The sequence below is a fragment of the Miniopterus natalensis genome, chromosome 5 (genome assembly GCF_054644295.1).
Source record: "Miniopterus natalensis isolate mMinNat1 chromosome 5, mMinNat1.hap1, whole genome shotgun sequence".
NCBI lineage: Eukaryota > Metazoa > Chordata > Mammalia > Chiroptera > Miniopteridae > Miniopterus > Miniopterus natalensis.
In genome coordinates this window covers 85,141,697-85,164,272 of record NC_142085.1, presented here as the reverse complement: position 1 = coordinate 85,164,272, position 22,576 = coordinate 85,141,697, and the positions used below count along the sequence as shown (strand labels likewise).

The window sequence follows — 22,576 nt, the reverse complement described above, 5'->3', positions numbered from 1 at the left end:
GAGATCCCTCCAGGAAAATTTATATGTAATTTTTTTCTGTGTGTACTGCACACACACACACACAGACAACCCAGAATGCACGCAATTACAGAGGTAAAAACCTGGCCATGCGAAGGCAGTGTCAAGAATGTGGAAGTGATTAATTCGACCTAGAAAAAGAACAGGCTATTTGGTGCTCACAGCTCCCGTAGGCTGCTGTAGGTTTTGCCCATTTGGACAGAAAACTAGATTGATTTCCTCACGGGCCAATGCTATCCATGCTGAAGATACACATGCTTTATTTTCAACAAGCCAGATAAAACACTCTCCTACATTCTTTTTCATAAAAGGCACAGATGATCTTAAAAAGCAGCACAACACATGGCGCCGTCTGGAAAGCCCTCTTCCCAGTTTGATCTTTAACCACTCACCCAAGCCCATGCTTGGCTACCTCTGTCAGGACGGCTGCAAACCCAGCCTGCCTCCTACTCCCCCCTCCATCCCTCTCAAAATTAGTCTCCAATTAGCCCATTCCAGGTTTCCAGGTCCTGCAGAAGACAGGCAGAGGCCGTAAAAATAGAACAATCTGGGTCAAATCCCAGCCTCGTCAGGGCTCCTTATCTAACGTCTCCAGGCTTCAGGTTCTTCCCCTTTGAAGAGCTAAAAATGTCAGCCTCTGGGGAGGGGGGATTGGTGTGAGCTACGGCATTTGAAGGGACATAAACTGCACCGTTTTCTATGAAGAGCTACAACCATGTGAAAGAACGTTCTTGAAGTTCGGCCTGGAGGGCGGCATCCCACTGGAATAGATTTAACCACTGTGATTCAGCGGAGGCCGCTACGAAGACCTGAGTGAGAATCACCGTGGGGAGCCACGGCGAGCGGTCCAGCTCCCGCCAGCCGTCCACAAACCGGGAGCAGCACGGCTGACCTGAAGCTCTGGCCTCTGTGGATTAACCGGTTAAGGTTTACAAACCACTTCAGTCCTCGTTGTAGGGCAGCTCCCACAGAAGCAATTATTATTATTTATTATTATTATCATCACATGGATGGCCCTGAAAGCACACGTCAGATGGCTTCTGCGCAGTGTGCCTGGAGGAGGGAAAACTGAAACCCGTGTGTCCTCGCAGCAGATGTTCCTGGTTCAAATGGCCCGTGATTACTACTTGGATCACTGAAGGGAAGTCAGTAACAAAATGACAGCCTGCCCGTCACAAACGGGCCACACCCACACCACCAGGGCTGCTGATAAAAGGCAAGGCTATCAGCGAGCGGGACAGGAGAAAGCAAAAGGACTTACATCTCTGGGTTTTCTTAACAGGCAAATGTCACAGAGGAGAAAGTGTTTACTTCCTTCCCGTGCTGATGCCCAAACATCAGTTAATATGAAAAGAAAATGACCAATGTCTGCCCATCTTTCTCTCTTCCTTCCCTTCCATCCTTCCTGCCATCGTCCCTCCCTCCCTCTCTCCCATCCATCCATCTGCATATGTATGAGTTTGTTAAGTAGGGTTCCAGACTAATATTCAATTTAAACAAATACTATGTTACAGTCAAGAGTAAGTGGTTTCATTCCTATTTTCCATTTTAAAAACCAACATTAGCATTTTTTTTCCAGTTTGGAGCTAATGACTAATGTGACAATACTTCATTCACTCGAGGCCACAGACCGTTGGGACACCCCAAGCCAATTTTCCGGGAAGGAGAGCCAAGGCCCAAGGGCTCAGTTTCTGCCCCGAAGCTTCTGGAGTAGCTGCCTCTCCTGAGCCTCGGTGGGGGGCTGGTTGTCACAATCTCCAGGACAAACACCTCCCTGCAAACACCGACTGGGACTCATTACTCCTCAACTGAGAAGCACCTATAAAAAGCTTTCATTTAGCCTGGCCGGGCGTGGCTCAGCGGTTGAGCGTTAAACTAGGATCCAGGCGATCGGGGTTCGATTCCCAGTCAGGGCACATGCCCGAGTTGCGGGCTCACAGCCAATCAATGACTCTCTCATCATTGATATTTCTATCTCTCTCTCCCTTTCCTTTCCTCTCTCTGAAATCAATAAAGATAAATCAATAAAGATATATTAAAAAAAAAAAAAAAAAAAAGCTTTCATCTGGGGCTAGCTGCACTGTCCTCTAAAAAATGCTCAACGAAGACTGGCTCGATGCCAACTTCACAGATTTCGAGTCAGGGTGACTCCCTGTTGAACTGTTACACGAGGCACCAATGAGAGTGGAACAGTTAAAACTGCACATGGCCCCCTCCCTCCCACCGCTCAGCAATGACTGCTGTTACGTGTTACTTTCTGTGTTACACTAATGGACATAATACGCTGACTGTATACAAATAGATGGTTTGTGCAAGTTATAAATATTCTCCAAGACTGATTAGCAGACGAAAAGTAGGGAAGTATGATATTAATTATTCAACCAGCTACAGGCAGAATTTTAAGTCCCAGAGAGATATAAAAACAAATGCTCTCCATCTGCAAGTCAATTAAACCCAGTTATCTGAGTCTATAGTACCAAAATATAAATACACCATTAAAACAGCCCCATAGGTCAAAGGAATTTCTTCAGCATCCCTATACCAGAAGCAACATTTTGTTAAAATAAATAGAGATAACTTTAAATACACAAGCTTTACAAGACAGAGGCGGTAATGGTTTTCTCTTGCCCTTAGAGCACCAATGGGACTTGCCAATGAAATCACAAGAACTTTTGGTAACTTGAGCCCAACTGAAATAATTCTAATCATTAATGGCTATTTTAGCAAAATTTATTCTCAAAGTCCAACATAAGTTATGTTAACAGAAAGTGCTTTGATGATACTATTTCTTAATGTTCAAAGTAAAAATGTTAAATTATTTAAGGCTGGAAGAGATACAATCTTAAAATAGGCTTTTATTGCAGATCAAACAATTCTCAACCATTAAAGGACTACATCTAATACAGACAATAAATAAGCAAATTTATTAAGCAAGACCATATCCTTGGCAGTGCGCTATGGAGAGTACACACATAATCATGAGACCTTCATAGACAATATGCACACGGTCCTGATCACAAGCTTGCCCAGGGAAACAGGACAGATACTTGCTGGGATGACTGACAGTAAGAGTAACATAGAGTAAGAACCAAGCAACTCACAGTGATACGGTTTTTCTAACAAAATGAAGTAAAACCCCTGGAGGAAGGTGTGATCGGATCTGAATTTTGAAATAGGCTCTGCGAGTGTATAGAAATAAAGGGGTGGGGACTGGAAATTGTTCATGATGAGAAGCCTGGCATTTTGACGGCATGATCGATAAAAGGAAAGTCTGGACTTGGCGCCCCCGTGGTTGGTCAGCTTTAGCAAAGGGAGAGAACCATGACGAGACAGGGCAACACCCGCCTGTGATGCGACCTCCTGGACAAGCCACCTCTCACAGCTGCCCTCTCCTCCGACCTCTAAGACCTCTAAGGCTGGAGGTGAAGGGGACAGGGTTTAAGGGGGGTTTCTACCCCATTTCAGACCGTGCTCCCACCTAGCGGTGGTTTCAACAGCGGCCATGGTGCACTGAGCTCCGGGCCCAGGGTCAAGGCCAACCTCCCCTGAAGGCAGAACAGGTGGCCGTCTATGTTGTATATTTTAGAATCACCAGAGAGTCCTTCACTCAACCTCCAATCCCCGACCCAGGACCTGTCACAGTGTCTCACTCTCCACCACTCCCCAGTTTTTCAAACTAAATTCCCAATTCACTGAATTACCCCAGTTAACTCATTAGTAACACTGCCTGCTTCTGCGAGAGCATATTCAGCTTCTCCAAGACTATTAATATCTGGTTTCAGCCTCGCCGAGTATTTTAGAGGGTTGCTGGGCATAAAACCCACAATAACATGATGTGATGGGGAAGGTGGGGTAACAGATCAGAGACATGAAACAGTTTCACGGGAAGGTGTGGGGCTGAAAAAAGACACAGAGAAGAGACCTAGGCTCGTGCAGACAGCCTCCACCGCCTCCGGGCTCCACGCGGAAGCAGCTGAGGCTGTGCTCTCTCAGACGCCATTCTGGGCCTCAAAGGGGACCCTGGACTCAGCTCCATGAGGAAAACGGCAGTTTCCACAGGCTGCTGATCACAGTTGGGTGTGAACCACAGCACGGATCTGTGTGAGGATCCCCGACGAGCCGGGGAGGAAAATGCAATTCTGAAGTCACTAACCTCTCAGATGGGGGTAAGCACTGCTGAGGGACAGCCAAGGATGAAGGAGAGCTTCTGTTCTGACTGCAGACCTGCCGCTTCTAAGATGGACTTATCATGAGTTTAGATGCCCTCAAAAATGCCTGGCATTCCAAGACTATCTCTTATTTACCTACTGGGGCCATTTCAACTCTGAAGTTATTTTCAACCCAATAACCCAATCGTTCGAGTAAGGATCCTGAGCCAGCACTGCCCAATTAACTCAGCCTCTGTGTCACCGTGGAAGACCCGAGGGCTCGTCTACAGCGGCCTTTACCTCGCTGGAGTTCCTGGAGCTTTAAGGCAGCTGAGCCCCAGAAAATCCACGGTTGCCACGGGAATCAAATATCTGATAGACGGGGGGAGTAAGACTAATGTACTTACAAGTTTAAGGTCTATAACATTTCATAAGATTTTCATATCACAATTTGTACTATTTTTCGCTCTACCACATTTAAAGTTTTAATTTTGAAGAAAAAGTTGCTGTTCTTTCCTCCCCTATGGTTACATATTTTGCTTTTCTATGATGTTACTTTTCAAGTCATCTTGGGTCTTTTTGACGTTGCTTTTAACCAAGAAGTACTCATTTCTAAAGATGTGGGTTGGAACTCAAACCCGATTTGGCAAAGCTACCAAATCAAGCTCCTAACTGGTTTTTAAATGCACATGAAATAAATATTGGGAAGGAATGTGACTCAATATTAAAACTCACTGTGTTTGGGTAGAAGAACTAAGAGCAATTTCCTTTATTTTTTCCAATTCTTGGTAGCAGAATAACAGACATTAGAGAATAGGCCCTTTAGTCCGGCTGGTGTGGCTCAGCAGTTACCGACCCATGAATCAGTTCGATTCCCGGTCGGGGCACATGCCGGGGTTGCGGGCTCGATCCCCAGCAGGGGGCGTGCACAGGAGGCAGCCGATCAGTGACTCTGTCTCATCACTGATGTTTCTATCTCTCTCTCCCTCTCTCTTCCTCTCTCTGAAATCAATAAAAATATATTTAAGAAAAAAAATAGAATAAGCCATTTAAACATTTATGGATACCTGCTACCCGTCAACTCCATTCACTTATAGAAAGACCAACACTATAATTAGTTCCATATCTTTTAAAAACAAAAATGTTCAACCAAATGCTTTTGTTTATCAAGAAACCTTATGTTGGGAACATTTACCACATGTGATAGAGTAGTGACCCTATTAGGCTCGTATCTCATTAGCGAAATGTCAACATCTAAGAAAAATAAGAAAGTTATCAAGTTACTTATCATTTTCACTTAATTATATAGAATTAACTACCTTGATTAAAATCAAAATGTGCCTCAAAGGCATTATTTAAACTTCACAGAAGTTCAATTTAAAAATATAAGCCCAGCCTTAGCCAATGTTTTATAGTTGACTACAATTTATAAAGAAATACATTCCCACTTATAACTAACAAATGGTTACTTTTCACAACTGAAGTACACGTGGGACCACAATTTTAGAACGTGCATTCTTTCTGACTGTATGTGAATATCCAAAAGCAGTGGCCCCATAAAAGCACATTCATGTGTTTCTATTGTCTTCCTACCAATCAACCAACTCCCACCACGTCCACCTGTATTGCTCCAAAGTTACAAGCAGGTCAAAGAAGTAGGTATGGCCCCTGCTATTCACTAATTCACAAACCTGTCATACATAATCAAATAAATATAAAGTTCCGTAAAATGTGACCCTCTCTTCCGGATCATGTCGAAAACATAGACTAATAACCTGCTGAAAATAAAAACAAGAACTGCTTTGGACTTAATCAGAAACATTTTCCCTACTCACTTAGATCGCCACATGATAACTCATCTCTTTGATAGTCTCTGAAGAAATAATACCCCTAGAACATGTCGATCAGCAACATAAAGTTCGCATCATACACTGGACTCACAGTGTCAGGAAATGCTTCAGATATGAGCACTCAGCATGTTCTGAAAACCATTCACTGTACGTGGCCACCCTTCAACAATCAGTGCTCAGGCTATATTTACTCGATAAAATGTTAAAAGAGCCGCCCTTCCTCAGGGAAATTCAGCAGCACCAACAGGCCAGTGTTTCAGGGCTGCGGATCCAGGATGACCAAGTTCCAGCCCCTCAGCTGCTGTGGGAACCGGGGTAAGGAGGTGCCTGAACCTCTCCAGGCCTCAGCCTCCTCATCTGTGAAATGTGATGATAAAAGGCCTACTTTGCTCCCGTCACAAAGATTAAGTGTCTGGCACTATCAATGGAATTTAGCCGCAGTTACTCTGATTATTGAATTTACGCGTTTATTTTAATATGAAATCGATAGGAAAAATAAATATTAGTACTAAAGGCAATGAAAAGTGTGAATCTTTTTCAGATTCTTCTCATTTTTGTGTTACTAAGCCCCCTGGAAGGAAGCAAGGAGTCAACACCTCCCTGGGGGTGCCTGAAGGAGATGGACCGACTTGTGTGTTTCATTTGGGGAAAAGTCCAGGCTAAGAGCTCAATCGTTTGAACCAACTTTTATCTCATTCTCAACGCACAGTGAACGTTTATGACGTGCAGCGGGGCGGGGGGGGGCGGACCAAGGGTTTCCCGCGAGGTCTGTCCGAACTTGCCTGGGTGAGAGAGGGCCTCTTCTCCTTCCCCCTCCTGGCCAGCGTGTCCAGCCCTTTCAGTGAAGAAAACAGGCCCTTCTTGCCTCTTCCTCGCTGGGTCAGGGACAGCGTTCTCTTCCGGAAAGCAGAGTCGTCTCTGGAACACACCTGAGTCACAGCAGTTTTTAAAAGCCTTGAGGCACAGCATTTGGGTGATGGAGAACTAACCACTGACCCTAACAGAAGCCAGCCAGCCTGCTCTAGAGGCGTCTGACCAGCCCCGAAGCTACGGCGTGTCTGATGCTCCAGACATGGGCCCACCCCAGAGCAATCACTTATCTGGATAACACCGGCCTTTACGGCATCCAGGCCTCTCCGTGGAGGACAGCAGGGTGGGCAGGACAATCCACGGAGCCCCCTTCCCCAGGCGGAGCTAGGACCACCCAGAGAAACACCCGCCCAGGAGCGAGTTCAGAAAGCCCAATAAAGCAAACCTCAACCAGCTGTCAATTCTTCACCCCACGCGGCCACACCTTCCTGACTGTCCGAGGAGGGACAGACGGAAAGGCCGATGCCGACTGGTATTCAGTGACTGTCTACCAGGAGCCGGACTCCTGGCAGCAGCAGGAAGCCTGGGCACCCCCACCCTCCAGCCCCCCGGGCTCAGCCCCCGGGGGCCCTGCTCAGTCGCCGGGTTAAGTCAGCAGCACTGAGGGCAACACCCGGGAGAAAGGGGAGCATCCTCAGTCCTCCCGGGCACTCACCAGGGCGTGGAAGGAGGAGACCGACAGGAGGCCCAGCCTGCCCAGGGCCAGCTTGGAGGGGCGGCTGGCGGCGGCCAGGAGGCTCTTGGGGTTGGGCAGCTCCCCGCCTTGCAGGCTGGCCAGGTAGCACCGCATCCTGAACAGGTCCATGTGGAAGCGCTCCAGGTTCTGCTCCCACTGCTGAATCTGTGCAAGAAGAACAGGGGCAGTTGAAAGGAAAATGAGAAGCGTTCGTGGGGCAAACTGAAAACGTGACGCCTTTCCAAACTTCAAGGGCAAGCACGTTTGTGCTGCTGTGGCACAGCTGGAACTAGCCTCCTGGCTCACCCCGCACAAGGCCTCCCGCCGAAGCACGGGGCCAGAAGGTGCGCCACCGCATCGGGGGTCCCCACGGCGCCTCGCCAAGACGGCACGGCCTCCGGAGACTGGCACGGCTCTAAGTCCTGCCATGAAAGGCAGGACGCACAACGGTCCGCTTTTGCACTCTGCCTCATTTCCCTTCACATTTGCAGCCTCAGATGTTAAACCAGACAAACTGAACTGAGCACAGACAGACTCTGGATACGTGGAGGCAGGGGCTCTACATCTCTGTATGTTCTGAGTAAATAGCTCAAAAGAGTAAGAAGCAACTGAACTTTTTTCTACGTAGATCAAGCTTTCGTATCTCGTAATGACCGTGCACAAAACAAAAATGACAAAGATGCAGAAAACTCACTCAAAGGAGTGACTTTTCATTATCTTTCATTGTCAATGGAAAAGTTAACAAAACTGAGGAGGAAAACTCCCGTTTTTAAGCGCTGACACAATGTAAAAGTCCCCTCTTTGTTGCTAACATAGCTAATATTCATTTAATGAGCTCAGAAAGATCATGGTCTGCTCCAGGAATGGGCGGGGGAGGAGATGCAGTCTACGGCTGAACATAGATGAACGAGACACATAAAAAGGTGACACGTACATGCACGCCACGTCCAGCGCTCCCAGAAAAACATTTCGTCATCTGATCATAGTGCTTGGTCATTCGTCCATTAATAGTTTTGTCCCAAAAGATGAGTTGTTTTTGCTTTTTGACAGGCTAAGCTGAGAAACTCTCAGGCAGCATTTTCCAAGCACTAAAATCCACCTTCACAAAGAAGCCCAGAGAAGCCCATGCAGAAATACAGATCTCGCTGAAGCTAACTGGTAGGTAGGACACCAGCAAAGGTTTAGAGAATCCGTTGTTTTGTTTTTTCCTTTGAGATATAATTCACATTATATTCAGTGTGAAATTCAGTTATATAATAAATATACTTCCCATCAACTTGAGCTGAAAATTCCAAGTTATGAAATCAAGTAAATTAAGGATTAATTTCTCTTTTATATAAAACCAGCCATCACCTGGTTAATTAGCAAGTGAAACACATTCTGATTCGTAAAAGTCTTACTGAGAGGCAGTGGAGCCCTTTGGTCAGGAGCACAGACTTGTGTTCGAATCCCAGCTACTTAGCAGCTGTGTGACATCAGAAAACGTACTTAACCTCTCTCAGGGTCTGTTCACTCACCCATCAAATGGGTGATTCACACAACTGTACCCCATGGGGTTACTGTGAGATCATACATGGTCATAGCCCGAGGGTTTGCTCGCTGGGGAAGGAAGGAGGGAAGGCCAGAGGGAAAGAGGCCAAGAGCTGGCGAGGAGAGGGGCAAGGACTGTGGTAGGGGACTCAGTGTGAAGTCAAGAGGCAGGAAGACACAGCTGCGTTCCCTGACAAACTCGAGGAAAGTACCTGGGGACAGACTTGGAAAGCTATAGATCCTTTAGGGGATCACTCTTCACATAGAAGTGACCTTTACACAAGGAGATCATTATAAAACATGCTGAGAGCAGTGAGAGGCGCCAAGACTTACGGGAGACGAGAAGGGGTCCCTGGTGGAGTGGGTGGGAGGGGAGCCAAGGGCAGCTCCTTTGGGGGGCATAACCCCTAAACCCTTCATCACGGAGGAGGAGGAGTAGTCCTGACGGCGAGGGGCAGGGGGTCTGGGGCAGTCTGTATGTGGGTGTGTGGCTTATGTGGGTCTTCTCTGCCTGAGGAAAAACCCAAGAAAGGAGGGGAACCTACAGGAAGTTTGGTGTTGCCAGATAAAGGTGGAGGTGGGGAGAAGCTATCAGGGACTTTATTTTGTAAGTAACAGGGAGCCACTAAAAGATTTTTAAACGTGGTAATCACATGATCAGATTTGCTTTTCGATGCAAAAAGCACTCTGGCCTTGTCTGGAAGGTGCATCTGAGGACCAGCAAACCTGGCAGCCTCTGTGGTGGTTACAGGGAAGACAGAAGACGGCCCTACCCACCGCTCCATCTCTAACCACTTCACGTCCCGTGCCTGGACACTCACACTGCAGGGAGCACCGCACGGCTTCAGGGCACTGGGCTTTCGCTCATGCTGACCCTCAGCCTGGAACGCCTATCTACATTCCTCCTCTGATTAACTCAGGGTCATTCTTTAAGAAGCAATTCGGGCATCCCTCCTCCAGGAAGTCTTCCATGACTACACAGGAGGCTAAACTTCCAGTTTGTCTTCCAAATACTCTGGACTATCCTTTGCTCTGAATTCATTACATGATGTTGAAATTAAGTGCTCAATTGTCTGTCACCCTGCTGGTCTGCGAGCACCCTGAGGGCAAACACAGCACCTCCTTTGAATCCCCAGTCTAGGCACACTTGCCTGGCCCAGGGTCTGCACTTAAAAAGCGCTCACTGAACTAAACTGAATGCTAATCTCCTGCCCCAAATCCTTCTGCCACCTCCATGTTGCCTCCTGATCGAAGCCCACCTTTTGGCCCAGCACCTCCATAATGAAGTGTGGCCTTGTCACCCTCAAAACCCTTCAGACTCTCCCCATGGCTTACTCCCCAAGTTGTTTCCCCTCCACACACCCCATATATATCGGATTTCCCTCACGCCTTATTCACTTTGCTCCCTCCGCCAGTTTCCAATTGTCCAAATTCAATCCATCCTCTGTGATTTTAAAACTTTAAGTAAATATTTAAGATGAAGCCCATGTGTCACAAACCCAGAGCCACCCCAAGCCCACCAACCTCGAGTGTGTGCCTCCCTGCATCACCCCCATTCCCACCGCCTCTCCCTCTCCAGCCCAGTTACCCACGGGGAGAGGGATGCAGACGGAGTCAGGATGGGGGAAAGGGCGGGGGAAGCCATCTGAGAGGAGGCCACGGCCGCCTAAGGGGGCGGTGAGGCTTTGTCCCTGTTTACTTGTTGAAAATAATAAACAGAAAGGAAAACAAAGTTCTAACTGGACTCAATTTACAGCTCTTCCTGCCTCAGAACTTCAAAAGCAGACATGTGGCGTGGCTACGTGGTTGGCTCCACACTGGATACGCTCAAATGGAAGTTGAGTCACTGTCATTGTCTCACCCGGACCCCAGAGGCCCTAGGCCAGGACCACACGATGGGTCTCTTTAAAGCAAAGCATGTCATCATCATAGAAGAGTATGAGGTTCAGCTGACACTCTTGTCATAACGTCTTTGTATTGGGACAGGCCATAGACCAGGATCTTGTCCACCCAAGTTCTTCGGAGAAAACCTGTTGCAGAGACTTCATCTTGCATGTGTAACGTGCCCTGTGAGTCCAGCTATTATTAGTCTATAAATGATTTTTTCTGAGGTTTTGGGGTCTCTGGGGGAGAGCGCTCTGTAAATAAAACAGCATTTTCTTTCATGTAAAATAAAATACAGTGAAGTTGAGGTTTTTTTTAATGGTAAGTGGATAAAGCACTGCTCTTTAAAGAAGTTTTCAAACGGTACTTTAGAGAAAACGATACTTATGGGGTACTGGAGAGCCGGTGTTCCTGTTGGTCTTGATTTGCAAATGCCTCTGTAACGTCACGTAACGTTATCTCAAGAGCATCTCATAAAACTAACTCTAAGCCTGTGCCTGTCCCCCCTTAACGTTTCCTACACGCCGCGTCTGCAACTCAAGAGCGGAGAGCTTCTTTACAGCCACCTGGCAAATGAGGCCAGGGCAGTGGGCCCAGAAAATGTACTTCTGTTACCCACTGCAAAGCCCTCTGGGAGAACAGGGCTGAATTACCACCTCGGAAACGGCCAATACGGTGAGCAGCCTGTTTTCAGGTGGCACTTCTGAGGATCAATCCGAATTATTTCTTACCCAGAATTCACAAACGTAGCATGAGATGGTGTGTGCGTGGAAGGGGTGAGGAAAACAGGGTAAGAGGGGGGAGACCTGAAATAAAAGATTCGGACTTGGACACAGTGGGCTTAAAACCACTGAAGTGATGACTCTGTCAAAGGAGGTATCACGGGCACCGGGAAGAACTATCCCGATTCCTTGAAAGAGCTTCTCCTCAGGCCACCCAGACACCCCAGCCCTTGGGGTCTGCGTGGGGATTCACGTAGAGGAACCCCCACCTCCCACTCAGAGGTAACACCAACCGTGGCATCATAAATTAAGTAGTTATCAGCTGTGGGTAAGGGGGTACAGTTACATTTAATGAAAATATTAAATTTCTAAAAATGTTGGCTTGGACTTCTTGTGGCCATGAAGAGGGGAAAGGGAGACAGAGAAGAAAAGGGTGAGCCAGGAGGAGCACCGACCTCCCCCTTCTCTCCCCGACCTAAACACGTGCTGATACACAAGGACCTGACACCGCCAGCCGGGCGTCCCTTCCAGGGGACTACCGTGTGGCTTCAAAGTTCCAGTTTAGAGCCAGTGAAAGTTAAAGCCATGCTTCCTCCCACTGCAGTCACCACGAGAGCTTTGATCAGGGCGCCTTGAACCATCCGAGACACTGGAGTCCACGAAGCACCTCCGATGACACACACTGAGGCTACTGGGTTCTAGAAACTCCGGGATAACCGAGAAAACACTGGAATAGCCATTTCTCTCCTCCTCAGGCGTTCTGCTTGCCCTGAAGCCTTGACCCAGCACCATGCCCCTACAAGTCGCACAGAGAAAGCGAGGGGACCAGGAGCGGGCCCTGAGCGCCCTGGATGGGAGCGGGCGAGGCGTCCCACCCGAGGGAAGCAGCAGCAGCAGGCGGAGGTAACGCAGCTGAGCTCTCCGCTCCTGCCCAGCCCCAGCCCCCTCCACCTCCCTGCACTCTCCTAGGCGGCCCAACCTCCTGTGCAGCTCTGCTAAAACTGCGCTGTCGTCTGTAGCTTGCTAGCAGGTCCTCTTTCAACAGGGGGCAGGTTCTGTTTGAGGAACAGTTCAGTTCAGGGATGTAGGATGCTATCTTTAGGATTCTATAGAAGGATAGAAATTGTATACTCTGTTCAAGTAGTTTGGGAAAATCACACGAGTACTTAATAGTGGATTTCATTTAAATCCAGAATCATAGGATCCAAAGGGCGTGCTTTTATTTCCCACATTTAGTAATAACATTCCAGGGAAGTCTCACTGCCACTATAATTATGTTATTTATTAACACTAATCTATGGAATCAGATTGTCTTACGAAGTACATTCTGTAATTCTATATATTGATCCATTAGTAAACTTTAGACTCAGATGACCTTTCAAGTATCCAACCTTCAAGGAGACAGTGCATCTCTCCCTCAACTGTCTCAGATGCTAAAAGGTCACTGAGCCTCATGACCAGTGACAATTCAGGAGCATTGAGTCCCTTTGCACGCCAACAAGATGTTTGGAAAATAGGCTTCTGAGCCAGATGAAAAGATTTCAAAGTTAAAAAGAAAGAAAGAAAAAGAAATTATATACTCTGAAATATGTTTTCTATATACACTGTTAAGCTTCTGTTGTGCTACTCCAGATGGACCAGGTCTTTATAACTGCACATAGGACCTGTGCCATCCACTGCCCAGGGACTGTCCCCCCTTCAGTCTGCCCTCTGAGCCACTGCCTGACTCATCTGTGAAGATGCTGCTTTCACTGTGTGTCCGCGGAGACAGGCGCAGCACGTCACCGACCCCCATCTGAGGGTTAGGTTGTCCGAGCAAAGAAAAATAAATGTCAAAAAGCTGCTTCTCCTCCTCTGAAAAGCAAACAGCGTACAAACTCTGTTTCGTTATTACATGAATGCGAAATCAGACCGGAGGAAGCATTTCCCTTAGCACTTCATCTGCAATGAACAGGAAAAAATGCTGGTTTTTTGGAATCCAGACACAGGAATAGCCGTCATCCCAAACAGCCCTTTCCAAAGCCATCCTCTGTACTAGAATTTTACCTGTCTCGTCTTCGAGCGGGTTTAGTATATAGATTTTGTTCTGAAAGTGACAATATCTGAAAGACTCAGCCAGGCAAGGAGGTGCGATCAATGTTAGCAAACAAGATGTGGGCACAAAACATTCCAGGTCTGAGCACAGCAGCCTAAGGGTGTAAGCACATCGCCCACGTCACACACGTGCAACCACTGGGCACTTGAACGAGAGGCCACGGAAAGCGTTTCCCCAGAGACGGGAGGAACGAGCGCCCCCCGAGGGCACGGCGCGTGGGCCGGGCCACGGGCAGAACACGCGTGAAGCAGCGGTACCTGGTTTTCTATGGCCTTCCTGTTCTTCGGGTCGCTGACCACGGACAGCTGCAGCTCTGCCATCTTCCTCATCTTGCTGTCCATGTCGATCTTCTGCACGAGGTTTCTGGTCTGGTTCTTCAGCAGCCGGACCGTGTCCTCTTTGCCACGCTTCTTTGCGAAAAGGGACGCGCACGCCGAGTGTATGGCAGTGACCCAGTTTTCCAGGTCTGTCTGGCTAGTGGCCTAAACACAGGAGCGTAAAACAAAAGCAAGAGAAACCGATTTGGGATACCACAGAGTGCTCTCCAAAGTGGCAGGCTGGGCTTTGATGTGTCAAACCTAAGGGGGACCTCCACTCCATAAAACTGTTTAATTTCAAAAACACGCACAGCCCCTCAACTCAGGTTCACAGGGTCTGCGAGACCGTGACGAGCAGGGCGGAAATGACCCTGTGGCCACAGACACGCGAGACTCGAGCTGCGAGCCAGCGGCCGGGGGGCAGTGAGAAAGCCAGGTACAGCCAGCGCTCGGCGTCGCCTTGTGCCACTCTCTTAAGGAGGTTTATATCCATAATTCTAATAGAATGAGAAAATATCAGGACTGAATTGTTAAAATTTGAAATCTGCATATGAAATTTCATCTACAGTATGGACTCAATTATGAAAAATGTCAAGAATATTTTTCTTTCTCTGCTCTCAGGACCTTCAGACACACAAATCACAATGCAGTCACATAAGGAATACAGTTCATTTTAAAAGCAATAACGAAGGTTTGGATGGAGCAGGATGGGCTGAGCTGTATGGTTCTAGGCAGGCTGAAGGCACTTTCAGTTCCCCTGGTGCCCAGAAACAACCACAGGCACTCGAGGTACAGGGAAATCTCCAGTGATCCCCAGGATCGTACACTTGGACCTCCTGGGACAATTTATTATTTTGCCTGAATCACAAAATAAAATGTTTGTTTCACACTTGCCCCTAAGATAGTCGATGCAGACTTCATCTGATGTATTTACCTTCCCTGCAATTTAGGTTAACACTAATTCATGACTTTGCTTTAAAGATCACAGAAGGTTTGAGCAACTTTTCTATTTAAAGAAGGAAAATCAAATCTCAGGCCCTGACTCCTACAAGTCAGTTGGGGAACCAATGCATCCACCTGGTACCAGTGCTGGGAAATTGTTTCAGGGAACTCTTCGAAAAATTCCAGACTCGCAAAGTCGGGGAGAGAGCACTGTGCTGTTCTGCAGGGCTCCTGAGGGCGTCCAGGACCAGGTTCATCACAGACCTGAACCTACGAGTTTCCCACGAACCTTCAGCCAGATACAACCAGCAGCCCCCTGTGTCTACACGCATCACTGGGTGTGGCTGGGAGGCACCTGGGAAGCAAACCTCACTTTCTGGCTATCACCCCCACCCTTGGCAAGTTCATTAATAACAGTAACAACAGTGAGACAATGATGATAGTCTTTAGCACTAACACACATATCATGTACCCGTGAAGCAATCCTAGAAGCTGTGGTTATTCTACAGGTTGAAGGGTCCAAAGCTCAGAGAAGTTCAGTAAGTGCTCCGAGATGAGCAGGGTGCTCAGCAACGGCGCCACGTTTCACACCTGAGCCCCCAGGACTGGGGCTTGGCGCCACCTGCTCAGTGACTTCTCACTTGCTAGAAAATTGAGAAAACTCCTAGCAGCAGATAACCTGAATCTTAATGCCCTAAGACCACTTCCACCGGGAGAGGGGACCTCACAGCGTGTGTCTGGGAGGGTTCCCTGAAAAGCTGCTTCTCGCACCTCCACTGGGATCCTTAGCAAGTACCTGAACCTCTCCTGTCCGAATTCTTTCAACTTCATCTAAAAAGTCTCCACTGCGGGAATTTCGGACCTGGAACCCACTAGACCACCCGCTGCTCCTGGACAGGGATCTCGACTTTGTTTTGTATAAAGAGACCCCGGGGGGCCACAGCCAGGCACCGCCCGGGCCCGAGCAATGCCCGCTGTGTGGATGACCGACCTGCACTGAGGCCAGGGCTCGCGGCTGAGCCCCAGTCCAAAGCCTCGCTGAGCGTCCCCTCCGCTTCATTACTAAGCGGTGCCTTCGGTTCTGTGCCTCATTCTCGCGGCACACGAGCGGCGCCTCAAGCCCACGTGTAGCAAGCACAGGGTACCTGGAAAAGGTAGACATCTCCAAAGGAGTTGCTGAGGCAGAACACGTTTTCCTTCTTGGGGTGCTCTGGGACGGACTGCACGATGCTGTCCTCCGCGAACAGGGCGCAGCGGGGCGCGCTGCTCTGGTCCAGCGAGTTCTTCCCGTAGGTCTCATAGAACAGCAGCGTGCACCCTGTGGGCAGAGAAGCAAACCATGGGCCTGTCACATGTCCCGAGGATCTAGGAAAGGAATGAGAAGCGAAGGCATGCTTCTAAAAAAAAAATTTGCCCGGCCAGCGTGGCTCAGTGGTTGAGCCCATGAACCAAGATGTCACGGGATCGATTCCCGGTCAGGGCACATGCCCTGGTTGCAGACTCAACCCCCAGTAGGGGGTGTGCAGGAGGCAGCTGGTCAGTGACTCACCACTGATGTTTCTATCTCTCCCTCCTCCTTCCTCTCTCTCTAAAACTAATAAAAACATATTTCTAAAAAATTGGGAAAAAATTGAATGCAACAACTGGGTCATACAAAAGAAACTTCCGGTCTCCAAAGTGTGCCTCGTTGTATTAGCATTCACTTGGGTGAAAATGAAAGGTTTTTTAAATTGGTATTGGTAAGAGCATTTATCGTTGTTTACTGCTGCTTGCTCCCTGCCAGGAACGCCTCTCAGAACTCCACACCCACTGGCTTACCGGGTCCCCACGGCAGCCCCGGAAGGCAGGTGTGCTCATTAGCCCATTTCGCAGATGGGAAACCTGAGACTACACCACTTCTGCATGTTCCACGGCTGTAGCCAGACCCTCTGGCCCCAGAGGCCTGTTCCTTACCCACAACAGTGCATTGGAGAGAGCTCAGTGCAGGAGGCAGAAGCAAATCCCATGTTCCTTAACTACAGAGCTTCCACACTTACACTATGAGGTCACGTGAACCCGAACAGACCTGAGAACTCGGCCATGTATGAGAACACATCCAGCTCATTCTCCAGAAGCCATGTACAATAACTTCATTTTAGTATATTCTTTTATAGCACAGTGATAGGAAATGTTACTGTCATCTAACTGATTTAGATAGGAAAATGAAACTATCCCTGAATTTAAAAAATTTTTTAAAAAATATATCTTTATTGATTACAGAGAGAGGAAAGGAGTGGGGGAGAGAGAGAGATAGAAACATCAATGATGAGAGTCACTGATCGAGCCCGCAACCGGGCACGTGCCCTGACCGGGAATTGAACCCTGATTGCCTGGATCCTACCTAGGTCGACGCTCAACCGCTGAGCCACGCCCGGCCGGGCTAAATATCCCTGAATTTCAGAATATTACCCCCCAAATGCTGCTGCACGTACTTGCAAGTACATAGCTTTCCCCTAATAACCTAATAAAGTATAGGAGGTGGAAGTCACTAAGGGTCTGCTTTGATAATGAGGTAGAAATGTCCTATAATTCTTATAATTATAATATAAAAACAATTTCACTCTTGCCAGTTTCATCTCTTCCTTTGAAAACAAGTGTTTACATGCTTATATAACGCAGAACAGAGGCAGGAAACAAAGAGGCCCGGCCCTCGCTCTGCCCCGACAAACAGCATTGCTGTCTCCCTCCGCAGGGCTTTATGGTTTCTAGAAGCATGGAGCGGACTCTCTTCTCACAAACAAAACTTGTCCAAACTCAAGCTGACAGAGGCTCTTAGACCAAGGGAAAGCAGCAAAGGGTTACCGCCAGAGCTGCTCCTGCAGGACTGAGCCGGTCTCTTCCTCCAGCCACTGAACCACTGGAAACAATACCCGCAGTCTTTCCATCCGCGTCTGGCACCGCCACGGGGACCGACGTGCCGTGACCTTGGGAGCCAGGAACCAGGGCAAAGGCGGCCACAGCACCAGTTGTCCCCAAGTCCAAAGTCTTTCCAACGGGTTGCCGTTCACTTCCCCGTTTCCCTCGCACTGTGGATTGAATCAGTATATCCAGAGGAAATGAACACAGCCTTGGGCAGATGCCAACGCGGTGCCAAACCTCACACCCCGTGGCCAACAGAATGCAGCTCTCCTGTGGCAGCATGAAACCAAAACAGGACGTTTGGTCTCAGAGCCAGGCCGGGAGGTAAAACAATACACGGAGTGTTGTTGCTCTCGAATTTAAAGGACAGGAAATCAGTCGTAAATCTATTACGTTGAGTGTAACCTAATCTGGGTCCCTAAACTGGGTGCCTCCCGAGGCTGATGGAAAGGGGCTGCAGCAGTCAGGGAAGTTCCCGGCACCCCCAGGGTGGTGCCCGTCAGCCCCCCCACCCAGTGCCCACCAGGAGCTGGTGGTGACCGAGAGAGTGGACAGTGGAAGCTCCAGTCACAGCAGCACAGAGAGAACAGATGGACCAGGAGTGGATGTGCAAGAACGGAAGATGTACTGTTAGTAGAAGGAGCGCAGTTAGTCTCAGCTCTCCAAACCCACCTTCCGTCAACATCCTCTCAACCACACTCATCCCTCGATTCCCTTTTCTAGATCTATCAAGAGACAGACCCACCAGCACCCTAAAATTCCTTTACGAACCCCTCTGCTGACACTAGTCAGCTGTTGTGCATTCAGAGGGTATCTTCAGTGACCTTGCCACCTGTTCTGCCCAGGAAGGCCCCCGTGGAGCACATGAAAACCAACACATTGGAAAAGACAGAGGGAAAGCAGAATTATCCTCGTTAAAAATTTACTACACCCTGCAAGCCCTAAAAAACATTTGCGCCCTCAGCACACCTATACATTGAATGTACGTAGGTAACCAGACGGTTTGCTAATAGTGTCTCTCTCCAGAATACTCTTTCCAATTTTTTTACACAGATACTTGGAGGATAATTTTAAAATGTCACTTCAATGGACACATAATGCATACAGACTCATATATGTTTTTAACTAAGGTTAAACCAAATCGTTAAGTCCAAATATTACAACTTGGATTCTGTGCCAAGAAAGTGAAATTCAACACACTGGATTCCCAGAGGAAAGAGGTGTGGAAAGCGGCATGGAAAGGTTATGCTGGGGAAACGTCTTTATCGCGGGCCTTTCCTTGGCTGCGGAGGAAAGGGAGGCAGTGCGCTTGATAACATTCACACTGACAAAGCGCCCTTCATCCACAGTCTCAAAGTGTTTTTTTCACAAGCAAGCACGAGACACAGGGCCCAGGCCCAACCGCGGGTCTCGCAACCATCCGAGACAACTCGGGACCATCCCTGCTCCTCCCCGAAGTCAGCAGCCAGAAGGTCCCGGTGTAGCTTCCAGGGTGGATCCAAGAACGCTTCCAACCTTAGGTGATACTGGCCTGGATCTCCCCCGGGGAGCCTCCAACAATCCGGCTCTGTGTGACTCTCTCCAATCGCAGGGACTTGGGAAGGCAGTATCTTTCCACTTGCCGCGGCCCTAGTCACTGTTTTTGTTGTTGTTGTTTTTTAACATGAAATTCAGAATCAGCTTGTCCTCCATCTATTGGTCCCACCCTGACCTCTGTGAATCAGATTAAATTCTGTGTCTCTTCTACAATCCTTTGCTTACTCTCAGCCCAGCTCTTACTTCCCCTGGCCAAATATTCCTAGATCCTTATGTCATCATCCTCCATAAACCATGGCTCTCAACCCCTTGGCGTCACCTATGGCCCTGCTTCTCACAGCAGGATATGTACACGCGTGCACACACACACACACACACACACACACCCCATCACACACACCATCACACGCCACCACCACCCTGGGACATACACAGCGGGGGTTCAAAGCCTTAAGACAGGCAGGAAACAACTTCCCAAAGCATCGATATTAACAAACAAATTTCACCTTTAAAAAAAAGGGTCCATGACACATATGGAAGAGAGTGCATCTGTTCTAAATATCAGGCAAGTAAGAGGCAGCTTCAGACGGTGATTCACAAACAATTCCACAGGCCAGCTCCCCCGAGGGGACACATGCACTCTCCAAATCAGTTACACTTCAGGTAGAGAATCGTTTTATGTACTAACAAGTCCCCTGCAGTACCCGCCCCAAGGAGAGAGCAGGGCAGAGGACACAGAGAGGGACAGAGAAGGACCACGTGACATCTCTAATGATAGAGCCAAACATCACATTCGCTCTTTTAAACCACATTTACTTTTACTTTGGCCTCATTGCAATGGACACTCATTCAATAGCGGCTTGCAAATCAAACCCCAAACTGTCTTTACCTGTCAGACTTTATGGCCATGTCTCCCCCCTATTGTGTACTTGGGTAGTTACTTGGTTATTAAACCTGAAAGTATTACTTATCCTTTCAATATATTATCTTGCTTGATTCAACCCATTATTCCAAGTTTCCAAATCCCTTCCGTCATTCAGTATGAGAACCCCCTCCCTAGGATGCCAAACCCAGGAGAGCCCGGTGCCTTCCTGAGCCACGCTGTCACGGGATCCGATCCCCAGCAGACAGGACAGCAATCTGTGGGATGCTGGGTCTCAGGTTTTATCAACTCTCCAGTTTGCTAGGGAAACGTGTTACTTAAGAAGGAAATGCTTTCCCGGGTGCACCTTTCCACAGGGGCTTATGGGTCATAATGAAATGACATCAGCACCCCAAGGCAGGGGGCAGAGGGCTCACCAATGCTCAATAGGGGCACACAAAAAGCTAGCAAGGGGCACTGTGGAGGGCCCAGGCCTTTTGCACACACCGTCTGCGGATGTGACCCCCAGTTCTGCTTTTCCAGTGATGAGGAAGGGCGTCGCCCAACACTGAGGTCTGACTCTGACCACCACACTCAGTTCCTCTGACAAAGTCACAGGACGTTGGAGCAGAAATGCCAGGGGCTGTGCAGCTGCCCCTCCTGTTTCCATCAGCATAAATCAGCACTGCCTGGACCTAGAGCCTCGCCCTCCCCAGGGCATTTACGTCCAGCAAGGCCACTCAGCGTTTCAAAGAGCAATGCTTGGGAGGAACTTCTACCATCTTAACAAGTTCTTACTCCTATTGCCTTTCCGTTGAAAACAAAGCATTTGTCCGTGATGACAATGAGACTCTCTTCGTCCATAAAGGTGGAAGGATACCAAGCAAATAATTCAGGAGAAATCTTAGTTCTATAGGCCCGGACGGACACCTCTTTGGGGTTTGGACCGTGTGCCGAACAGGAAACCCAGGGCCTACATTCCCAACAACTAAACTACGTTTGCTTACTTATTTGTGGTTTTTCTTCTTTCCTCAAGATGCAAGAAAAGTATTAAAGGATGGCACAGAAATACCTATAAAATAATATCTATTACATCCAATCATTCGTTAGATGGAATCACAAGTGTGAATGTATTAAGTAAACCGTATTACACAGGTTTGAGAATGTGTTTGTAGCCCTGGCAGGTGTGGCTCAGTGGGTTGGGCATTGTCCTATGCACCAAAAGGTTGCCAGTTCGATTCCTGGTCAGGGCTCATGCCTGAGTTGCAGGCTCAGCCCCTGGTAGGGGGCCTTGCAGGAGGCAGCTGACAGATGTTCCCCTTCACGTCGATGTTTCTCTCTCTCCCCTGCTCCCCTCCTCTCTCTAAAAATCAATTTTAAAAAACTTTAAAAGAGAGAAAGTGTCTGTAGTAAAGCATGCTGGGAGATTCTATGTCAACTCCCTTCACATGAACTCAAATTGGTGCTGGGCCCACAGGCACTCCCAGGAGGAGCACGACAGTGGAGGGTCCCAGAAGCCCTCAGTGGTCGACAGTGCACTTACCCTTCAGTGTCACCCAGTATTGTTTCCACTTCCTCCGGGCCACCAGCTCCAGCTTCTTTTCCTTCTGCAGAGTGACAAGGGGCTTGAAGAAGAGCCAGCCGGCTTTCCGGACCACCCCCTGTTCCTTCTCGAAGAGCAGGTCCAGCTGCTCCAAAGAGCTGAGGGACTCGCTGCTGGACTCGGCCGTTTCCGTAGACGTGTCTATGTTCTCCGTGTTGGTCCTGCTTATTTCCAGCTCTCGCATGAAATTCTCATAAATGTTCTGTCGGAGGGGGTCGCTGCCAATTGCAAGAGCAGACTCGCTTCTCTGGGACAGGAGCTGGGCCGAGCCCCCTGACCACAGCGAGGCAGACGTCTGGAAAGGTCCCGGGACATCTGCATTCAGTCCATCTGAACGGCTGTCAAAGTAGTCACTGCCCTCCTTGGACCTTGGCTCCTGGAAGCAACGCAGATGATCATCCATCAGAGGTTACATGTATCAGAGCATCCCTCCCCCAGCACGGCGTGTGCGTGATACTGTTGGTCACTAGTACTACTGACAGAGCAAGACTCTTTTAACAAAAGTCTCTAAACCTGAAAGACCTGTAGAAACAGTATTGCCCAACCCAGCGTATAGCCAGTGGAGTCAATGCTTCAAGATGGAAACAAAAATACTGACTCTCCCAAATCTAACCTAGACTCAACA

The 22,576-nt window shown here is 48.5% G+C and overlaps 1 protein-coding gene across 2 annotated transcripts in view; it reads right to left on the bottom strand.

Annotated features, from left to right (window-relative positions):
• LOC107527822 (TIAM Rac1 associated GEF 2) overlaps window positions 1-22,327 on the bottom strand; it is an 81,817-nt gene extending 59,490 nt beyond the window's left edge. The window contains exons 1-5 of one of the 2 annotated variants that reach the window (XM_087817707.1): window positions 21,892-22,327; window positions 16,198-16,370; window positions 14,051-14,275; window positions 7,542-7,727; window positions 6,799-6,945 (exon numbers count right to left, since the gene is read on the bottom strand). In XM_087817707.1, coding sequence (XP_087673833.1) covers window positions 6,799-6,945; window positions 7,542-7,727; window positions 14,051-14,275; window positions 16,198-16,370; window positions 21,892-22,135 — 975 coding nt within the window. In that variant the 5' untranslated portion in view covers window positions 22,136-22,327. Of the gene's footprint in view, window positions 1-6,798; window positions 6,946-7,541; window positions 7,728-14,050; window positions 14,276-16,043; window positions 16,155-16,197; window positions 16,371-21,891 lie in introns of those variants that run through there. The other variant, XM_016200679.2, reaches the window with a different exon arrangement.
• Between the last annotated feature and the right edge of the window lie 249 nt (window positions 22,328-22,576).